This window comes from Mastigoproctus giganteus, chromosome 8, assembly GCF_048544385.1.
Source record: "Mastigoproctus giganteus isolate SK-2022 chromosome 8, ASM4854438v1, whole genome shotgun sequence".
NCBI lineage: Eukaryota > Metazoa > Arthropoda > Arachnida > Uropygi > Thelyphonidae > Mastigoproctus > Mastigoproctus giganteus.
The window spans coordinates 133511533-133522106 of record NC_143582.1 but is presented as its reverse complement, the minus strand read 5'-3'; the positions used below and the strand labels follow the sequence as shown (position 1 = coordinate 133522106).

The window sequence follows — 10574 nt, the reverse complement described above, 5'->3', positions numbered from 1 at the left end:
AAATTATAAAGTTAGTCCTGTTCTTGATAATTCAACCAATAATTTATAAAATTTAGTAGTAGTACGTAATGTTAATGTTACTGCTAACCAATTAGCCATTATGTACACATATAATGTAGTATAATTTGAAAGATGGAATTATAGAAATTTGTATGATTTAGTGTGAGATTGTTTGGTTGCACTTCAGGTAACTTTATGCCAGGTTATGCTAACTAATGATATAAAGAGTGCTAGGCACATTAGTAGCTATTTTATGCACATATTACCCTTACTACATACTGCTTCACTGGATGAGGGCTTTGAGCAAGCAAATGGGGCCAACTACTTAGTTTTGTGTGCATTTGGATTGACTGGACATTTATCTGCTCAAAGCCCCTGTCAAGTAGTGAGAGGAATATCCATGTAAGATGAATGAATTAATATTACATTTTATTAATTTAATTATTAATGTATTAATTATTAGACTATTATGGGCTTAGTGGCCATATAGCAGAGGTTTATTTGGTTAATACTGAGATTATACACTTAATTTCTTCTTCCTCGAATTACGTATTACGGGAGCTATATAGATGATGTACTTATTATCACTGATGATAACGCCCCCTAATGACATTTTACAGAAACTTAATAAGGTCCATACGAGGTTGCATTTTACACTATAAAGGGAACATGAAGAGACAGTCTCTAAATTTCTTAAACTTTACACTCACACGGAATACTAACAAAATACAATTCAATATTTATCGTAAACCGACCAATACAGGTATGTTTCTCCACTATAATAATTACCATACATTTGCGTACAAGAGATCTATCATATTTAACCAATTCCTCAATGCCTATAAATATTCCACTACACAGTCCACCTTACACTTAGAGATTGAAGAATTAACCAACAGGTTTTTGAACAGAGGTTAACCTCTCACTACTATTAATCAAATAAAATTGCAGGCAAAGGACAGGTTAGAAAAGACCATGCTAAGCAATAATTAATAAAAAATACTTTATTTCCATACCGTACCAGGGCTCAACCAGATGTACTCTAGACCTGAGGTCGAAGCAACATGCTGCATCAGTTCTTGATTCACATGCTGCTGCGTCAGAATTGGCATTTCATGCAGTAAATGAAAATCATACATTCCTATTTAATGAAGCAAAAATTCTAAACATCTAGCACAACTAAACTAAATTATTAATTGCTGAAACTTTGAAAATGAAGTTGCATGGTAATTCTATCAACATCCCTTTCTCATTTCCGATTCATGGTCATTCACACGCATGCACCAGGACAAATAATCTCCTATTAATAGCTTAACACACACATATCGCGTGATTTTCAACCCATGAACAAGACATTAATCGAAACGCCTAGTCCGCTCAGGGAAAGGAAATCATTCGTAAAATAGTTTTATTTCACCATTGTGATTTTAAAGTTATATCATAGTCGTGATCAATTCTTATGCTTTAAAGAATTTGACATAATGTCTTCTATCACCCAAAGTTTTGTGGGGGATCTGATACGCTTGGAGTCAGGTTGGGGCCTTCATCTATGATCCCGGGGTGTCGAATCACTCGTGAGCAATGAGTGGAAGAATGCATTAAAATTATTTTAAGTAATTTTTAGTCAGTTATATTTGGAGAGTGCTGTATTGAAGATATCCTACAAAGCTGAATCAGGTAATCTCTTATATTTCTTAAAATATCAATATAACGTATATTGATATCAAACCCACCTGAATGCAGCAGCACAACCTCATGCTAATTCAGACAACTATCTAAAATATATAGTAATTTAAATTATAGTATGTGCATGCATGTATGTGTGCACGCACGCACGCATACACACATGCATGAATGGTATATATTATACAGGGCGCCTCTGTAGCCAGGTGGGAAGGAGCAGCAGTGCATAGCACACGCTTCTTGATTAGACCGGGGTTCGAGCCCGTCACCACCAAATACGGAGGATGCGGAAAGGTCAGGGAATGACCACCGCATATCCTGGAGCAATATGGCCGTAGTTGCTAATGCTCCTAAAAACCAAATAACAAACAAACAAACATATATTATACAGGATACTTCAATTAAATAGTGTTAAAGTCTATCTTGCTAATTTTAGTCTAAATAGGTTTAGACTATATTTTGTCACATTTGGGCTGAAGAAATTTTTGAATATGGGCATTAGACTAAGGTTTTATGATTTCTGAATTTAAATTTTTGAATACTGCTTATTACTCAATGGAAAATTGTTCTTCCTCCTCAGTTTAGTTTAAAAAATTATCAGCTGTATACTCCTGAAATGTATGTAAATTGATTTTATTTGGGGGGAGGGGGGTAGAATGATCACTGTAGTATGAATAGACCCTACAAAGTGCCCTCACATATACAATTAAATGTACATATTGAAGAGCATCACATAACACAACCACTGCCTATTTTATTTTATTTCTTACATTTCAGAGCTATGTGTATATTGTTTTTAGGCTACAAACTGAAAGTGAGCTACAACTTTCCCACTGTGGGTGTGGTGGTGGGGGGTCATTAGGCAAAATTTAAATTCAGAAATTGTAAAATCTAAATTTTAATACTTAGTCTATTTTAACAAATTCAAATAATTCAGCTGAAATATGACAAAAAAAAAAAAAAAAAAAAAAAAACATACAGATGACAAAATAGACCAAAAATAAGCAAGATATTATACCCTAGTGCCTTTTAGTGTGTGCAACAATTCAAAATTGTTTTTGAATTTTTTTGAATTCATTTTAAAGTTGAATTAAACTATGAAATATCTTTAGAAAAATTAACTCTTGTAAACAGTCAAATTTATTAACAATTTATTTACAATACTGTGTGTGTGTGTGTGTGTGTGTGTGTGTGTGTGTGTGATCTATATTTATTGACATTTCAATCATTGCAACATACATATACTATCCTTACATAATTATTAAAAGATATGCTGCCAACTTTTTTTAAATAGTATATTGTACTTTTATTAATCATGAATCACTGTTATCTTCCTCTTCTTTATCATTATCAACTTGAATAAGAAGGGGTGATCTGTGTTTTTGAACCTCTCGTTTTCTTCGAAGCTGGTCTAATTTTGATCTCAAGTCACCTGCTAAACGAACCACTGATCTCATGCCATCATTTTTGTGAGGGGTAGCACCACCCAGTTTATGTCTAAGGTCTTTTATATTGGTCAATTTATATATCAAGTCATTGTCCACTTGCTCTACCCTTTGTTCTCGTCTTTGATTTATGAATTTAATATTAGCTAATCTATTCCAAACACTGGATTTTTGACTTTCTTTATCAGCTGCCATAAAACTAGAATTATCACTGCTATCACCAGCATCCCCCACCTCTACATTTTGAATTCCTTCTCCACTGCTTTCTGATTCTTCAGAATCACTATCAGAGTAATGATTTCCACTTGATATTTTTGTCATTCCTAGTCTTTCTTTGATATTCACTTTATCAGGATGTGTCCTGAAATGAGGGAAAAAAAATAAGAGTAATAATTTTAAGGAATTCATTATTCTATACTAAGAAGTTTTTTGCTATTACTTTCCGTTTTTTTTTTTTTTTAACAATTATAGAAGTATTTAAAATTGAAATGAATTTTCATAAAATTAAAATAAATAAGAACAACATATCTAAATATTCTAAGTTACAAAGATAAAACTTTGTTCTCTATGTAGTTTGGGCAGATAATTCATCTTACCCACTCCATCTAGCAAATGAACAGCAAACAGCTGCTGTTTGGTTGCTGTCCAATTAATAGAGAAATTGCTTAACAATACAATTAAATACTGAAAATGTAAGACAAGTGTTTGCTGAACAATTTCCCTGCCAAAACTCTGTATGGCAGTTAAGTGCAAAGTTATTTTCAACAGGTTCAATCTGTCATAGTGCAAGATCTGGCAGACCAATAATTGTACTGGAGGAAAAAGTTAATGATGTGGCCACAAGCATATTAAGGAGCCATTGAAAATCAGTCTGGATGTTATACTGTTGCACATAAATCACAAAAATAAAAAATAAAAAAAATAAATATATATATATATATATATATATATATATATATATATATATATATACACCTGTATCTGTACAAAGTAACAGACCACAAGAAGCATTTGTATTACTGAGTGGTTCTAAACTTTATGGAAATGATAATGGAATTTCTGAAATTTGTTTTCATACTGCGATGTAATGGCTACAAGTTTCCCTTACCTCTTGCAAAAGTGCCTGCTTCAGGCTGGAGAAGTCTGTGGGGGTACAGAACTCAGATTCTATAATGTCCTTTTCCTGTAGTTGTAAGTTAATATAACTGTTTCCCACTTGTTAGTGATTAGAGTTGTTCAGGTTGAAGCAGCAGAAGTATGGGAAAATAGTTGTGCCATGTTAATTATTCATTTGAAGACAGGTTTATAAAAAGTTGTTGGAAAGTTTTTTTTTTAGGCATCTATCTTGCTTGTTTGTTCATTTTATATGGATTTTATTTAAAAAAAAAAAAGTCAATTAGAAATGTTTATATCAGTTAGGTGCATTTACACATGCAATAATAAGGCTAATTCCCTAATGCTTCCCCCAACCAATAAAATTAAAGAGGCATGAATGAACTTTAATTTTATTGGCTGGATGCAGGATTAAGCACTAGCAGATCTACTTCAGTATTGTGTGTGTGTGAATGTGCCCTTAAATGCCAGAATAAAGAATAAGTGTTTTTTTTTTTTTTTTTTTCCAGGTTTTATAATGCACCAGCAATTTGAATCATGTTGATTTTCATATTGTGCAGGATGAAAAATAAAGCTGGGATAACTAACAGGGAAGCCCTATTCCTCCACCAAAATCAGCTAAAAATCCAGTCTCCAATCAGTCAAACACCAAGACATTTCCAAACTTTAAAGAGGTGGCAAAACCACTATACTGTTATAGAGGAGTAGAATAAATCAAATCTTTAAAATTGTGCAGAATGGATTAATGACATATATATTACTAGAACTTCCAGAACATTTTACTCAAGAAATATTTGAAGCTCTTTTGGGAACCTTCTTTCAGTATATAAAGCGGCATGGATGACCACCAAGGAAGAAGAGAAGGTATCATGGAAATTACAGTGACAATGGATACAGATACAGGTGATGTTGAAAAACAAACCTGGAATAACTCACTGGGGAAGCCTACTCCTCCACCTAAAATTAGATAACTATAGCCCTGTTTGGATCTCTCCAAACTGGAATTAACTTGTCAGTGGTGGCACCAAAAATGGTGGCCGATCACTTGAGGCCACCATTTTTGCCAATATTTCATATTCCTTAGTGGACTGCACTTATGGTGTTGTACTTTAAGTTATAATAAAAAAAATTTAATTTTAAAACATAATAAAATTTTAAATCTTTCATTTCCAAAAAAAAAAAAATAAAAATAAAATAATTCTGATGAAACTTGCAAAAAAGATACAGATAAAAAAAATAGAAATATCAGCCTCTTATTCTCTTCCATTTTCTAGTTTAAAAAACCATTAAATATGTGGAATTCCAAGTATGTCCATATGCATATATTTCTGCTAACTATGTATATAAATATTATTAAAAAAAATTAAAGAAACCTTTTATTATATATAATTCAATACTATTAGTTACTTCTGTTTAGACGTTTATTTCAAAATTTATTTAAAATTACACACTTTGCAGCATGTGAAATTTGAAACTGTATCTTGCTTCCTGCAGTGTAGTTACCACTGGAGAGAATACTGATTTCATACAATCAACTTTACTGATTATACGAAAAACCAATATTCAGAAACAACTAGGGTAAGAATGTAGATGTTTGGTGAGTTAGTATGAGAAGAAAAACAAATAACTTAAAATTTAAAAAAAATGAAGCACCAATGCTTGTCTAGTATCACACTACTCTTCAAGCAAAAAACGAAGTAGTTAAAGACTGCGGCAGGTAACCTGACAGGTTCTTCTGTGCTACTTCTGTATGAAAAAACCATACAAATATCATTCAGAAACAACTGCAGTAAAAGTCTGACTACCTCTAAGAAGACAAAAAATTTTTAATCACTGATTAAAGTTAATGAGAAAACATTTTTGAGGGTCACCTGTCACTATCACTATACATTACAAGAAATTCTAGAACATTCCAGCCAAGAAATATTTGAAACTCTTTTGGAATGTTCTTTCAGTATATAAACTGACATGGATGGCTAAGGAAGAACAGGAAGTATAAAGTGACATCATGTTGACCATGGAGATATTTAAAATCACAGGTGATATTACAAAAACCATATTGTGTTAGATGTCTACAATAAAACTATAAAGAAGATGTATAATCCATATGACATCACAGCTTCTAAAAGAGAAAGAAGTCAATCAGCTTGCTTATGATGGGAGAAGAACAGACTGGTGAGTCTATTCTTCTGCCATCACTGTTGATATTGGAGAGCCCAATATCAACAGTGATGATTTTGATTTGAAGAAACATTAGAGAGGCAACAAGACTGTCTCAAAGGTAGAAAGCAAAACCACAGAAATGTAAAAAAAAAAAAAAAAAAAAAAAAAAAAATGTTTACAAAACTGTGAGAGGCAAGGGAATAAAATGGCATGGTATGAGTGGTGTGCTGGCAAACTAACAACTGGCTTGCTTAAAAAAAACAAACCACAAGACCAAGAATATGTGTGTTTATATTTAAGTTTTACTGATTTACAACAATTTGGAATAAAAAATTTCAAAACAATGATAAAATTTTCATTTTTTTATAGTAATTTCCATAGAGCAAATTGATTCTCACAAAACGTTTTCATTGAATTTTTCCAAGCTCTCGTATCTGTAGCTAATCTATGGTTGCGATTGGGCCACTTCTTTGGATAATACAAATTTACAACAATTCTAGAAATGCAAAATCTTTGACAGATGTCAAGCATGGGAATATTGTTACTTTAAGAAGCAGCCCAGACAAAACTAAGTAGATTTTGGTGGAAATAATATTATTGTAAAATTGCTAGTGGAGATAATCCCTACACAGGCTGATGCATAGGGAAGGGGACGGAGAAAAGAAAGCACAAAGTGTGCCGAAATAAGCATGCACTGGCTGGATTCTTTGTATCACCTATATAAAGTTATTGCCCAAATAAATAAATTTTCTGTTTATACTCCAGGATGACCACACAGTCAGGAGTTCACAAGGTAGAAAGAATACAAGAAACAGCACAGTATTCAGCAGTCACGGGCTTGAACCCAGGTCACTAAAGGCACCCACATGCCTGACCACTCAGCTATGGTGGAATGCCGCTAACCATTGTGGGTTGACATGCGTGCTGTTCTACAGTTTATAGCCATTGTTGGTTTAACAACTGGCTTGAAAAATTCTTGAAAATTAAAGAATCGCCGCATGCAAGCCGGCTCTAGAAAACCATTGCATTGCACCACACAATATACTGGTATATGTGGAAGAAAGATAAAGAATCTACCAAGAGTGAAGGATTGCCAACTTTAAAACAGGCATACATTTATAAAAGTATTCAAATACTGTCATGGAATATCATTATGGAAAGTTACCAAGTTTCCTTCAATAAGAAAAGTAGAACCACCATTGGGGGGGAAGAGAGAGAGAGAGAGAGAGAGAGAGAGAGAGAGAGAGAGAGAGAGAGAGAGAGAGAGAGAGAGAGAGAGACTGGGAATTTTCAAAATGAATATGGAAATGTTCAGATGAAACAAATATCACAGAATCCTCTGTTTTCAACGCAGGCCATCATCATTTTGAGTATGAACTAATTTCTGGGCAAACTGGTGAGAAAACAAATGAAATAATAGTGCAGTCATATGCTTCCACTGTACTATTCAGATCTTGATGGAAAACATTGTAAAAAGTTGTATATTTGCTATTAATAATTTGGAAAACATTTGAGTATGGTGCCTGACAGAATACCTCCCTTAATAGACTGTGAATCTAGTTCTAGTGGTAAAATGTAATCAGATATTGACATATATTGAAGGGTACACTTTGTAAGAAGTTGTATATTTGCTTTTAATAATTTGGAAAACATATTGAGTATGATATCAGATAGAATACTTCCCTTAGACTGTGAATCTAGTTTTAGTGGTAAAATGTCTACCAACCATTTAAGAATCTATTAGATGGTGTAGTATTGATAATTAATTAATTAAATTTATTAATCTTATTAATTTTATTGCTAATCAATAGTATTCGATATCATGCCCCAGACTAAAGCAGCAAAGCAACAGGCACAAAGTAGAAGGCGTGCTGTGACTTAGGGGAGAACCGATTCCCCAACACATCACAGCCTAAAAAAAAAATGTGCAACTTGTGATATGTTTGCAGAACTTGAATTTGCAAGAGCACCACAGAAGAGAACCATCAACAGCAGTTGATGGTTCTCTTCTGAGGTACTTTTGCAAATCCAAGTTACATACGCTGCACTATGTGCTGTTTTTTTGTCATGTTAGCTGTAGCAAGAAATGTGGTATACTAACTAGGGGTTGTGGTGGGGCCCTAGGCTAAGAGGTCAGATGAACAACATAACCACATCACTCACAATATCTGGCCTTTACAATGTGTTGTATTCAACACAAGAAAACTGGTCGCAGAGTTGTGAGAAACCACCGGTGCCGCTTGACTCAAAACACAATGTACTATATAGTGAGATATGTTAGACCAAGAGTTTCGGGATCTCTCAATAATCAGGCTGAATCTATTAACTGATAAATAGCTAATACAGTGTCTTAGGATATTTTAATTTTTTAAACGACGCTTCTTTAAAACTCTTTGGTCTACCCAAAATCAACTATTCTATTGTTAATATTGTATCTCGGGAATCTGTAGGATAAAGTTATAAAACTATATTCATTTGGAACTTACGTCTAATACAATAAGGGAGGAGAAACTTATCTTCCAGGGAGAGAGGGAGTGTATGGTCAGCTATTGCACAACTTCTCGCCCTAGTTCTCTATCATTGGCCTCTCACCAACAGAGTGAAAGGAGAGGAGAGCATCTCGGTTCTCACGACTGCAATGGTACTAAAAAGGGCTGTTATTGCTACAGCGTAGGCAGTATGTTCAGTCGTTTTCGTGGGACGGTTACCAAAAATGGTAGTGTCCCTGTGAAATGGACATTCTTGGATGATTCTATCACCATGACGTAGAACGAGATAATGTTAGTATATAAAGGGGTTCTGAGAGGCACTAAGGGGCAGGCAGAGAGAGAGAGAGAGAGAGAAGTTCTGCAGTCATGTATTGCTCCAGCCTTAAGAACGGCTGAGGAGAAGCTGAGACAAAGGAAACATGGCTCAGAAGACCACACCCTAGTTTCAACCAGAGGGTAGGAGGTCTCACAACCTGAAGCAAGAGATCTAACTGGTAAGCCATTATCTCATTCGTGTGAAAGTAAAACTCGAGAACATAACACAAACAGATACTATTTTTAATGCTTCCTTCCTAAATATTTAATCTTTGTTAATTTAACAATGAAAGAGAATTTCTCCCATGGTAGTTGGTACACAGAATCTTACAGCAAGGTGCTGTGGGAATAAGAAAGGGGAGGGAGTGAGTGAGCCTGTTCACATTAGAATGGATGTAAGATGGTCTAAAGTGATGAGCACATCAAAAGCACTTTGCCTAAGGTTTTTCTGTCCCCAACCATCCTATTCTATTCTATGTTGAAGTGTTTTGTGAATGCAGTAGCTTGTTAAACCAGAACCAAACAATACGTCTATTGAAGGAATAGTTCCAGCAATACCAGAATCCAGTTTGTAAAAATGTTTTTGCCAATACAATATTGTTGTTTTGAACAGAACTTTGAAGCAATATATATATATAATTTTATTTTTACACAAACCACTAGATGGAGTGTAAGTCTGTATGCATGCTTTCTTTTGTTAAAATAAATGTTGTGTGTTACATAATGTCTCACTCTCTCTGCTCATATATAAGTACGAACTAATAAAGGTAAGAGCAGGGGCTGGGTTGACACTTTGTGATCGTCCGACCTAACACAACACGAATCCGATGCCGCAGCAGTTAATTGCTAGAACAGCCTTGAATTTGCCAAGAGCACGGATTTTGTCCTAGTTCGACGATCATCTCACTTAGAATAATTATCAGAGGAAAAGTAATACAGCCATAAGTCGAGGGGAATAAACAAGAGAGAAACCACAGAGAGAGAGAGAGAGAGAGAGAGAGAGAGAGAGAGAGAGAGAGAGAGAGAGAGAGAGAGAGAGAGAGAGAGAGGGCCCCTGACAGATATGATAAGGAGACATCTTTGTAGGCTTTCACTGTAGGGAGTGCGAAAGATTATTCTGATAGGCTTATCTGAGGGGGCTAAAGGAACAGCGATGATTCCCTCAAAGGAATTAAAACGAGGGACTCATTCAACATTCAGCCACCCAACACAATTCTGGAGGCTAGACTCGTGCATCACACTGAACAACAAAATCCTCCATTGAAAGAAGTGATGATTATACAGTGAAGTTGTTGTTGTTGTTTGGTTTAGGAGCATTAGCGACTAAGGCCATATTGCTCCGGGGATATGCGGTAGTCATTCCCTG

At 34.6% G+C, this 10574-nt stretch overlaps 1 protein-coding gene across 1 annotated transcript in view; it reads right to left on the bottom strand.

Annotated features, from left to right (window-relative positions):
* Positions 1–2896: 2896 nt before the first annotated feature.
* Positions 2897–10574, bottom strand: part of LOC150081829 (uncharacterized) — a 353456-nt gene continuing 345778 nt past the window's right edge. Inside the window, exon 12 of the mRNA XM_090379743.1 lies at positions 2897–3489. Coding sequence (XP_090235869.1) covers positions 2997–3489 — 493 coding nt within the window. The 3' untranslated portion in view covers positions 2897–2996. The remainder of the gene's footprint in view (positions 3490–10574) is intronic.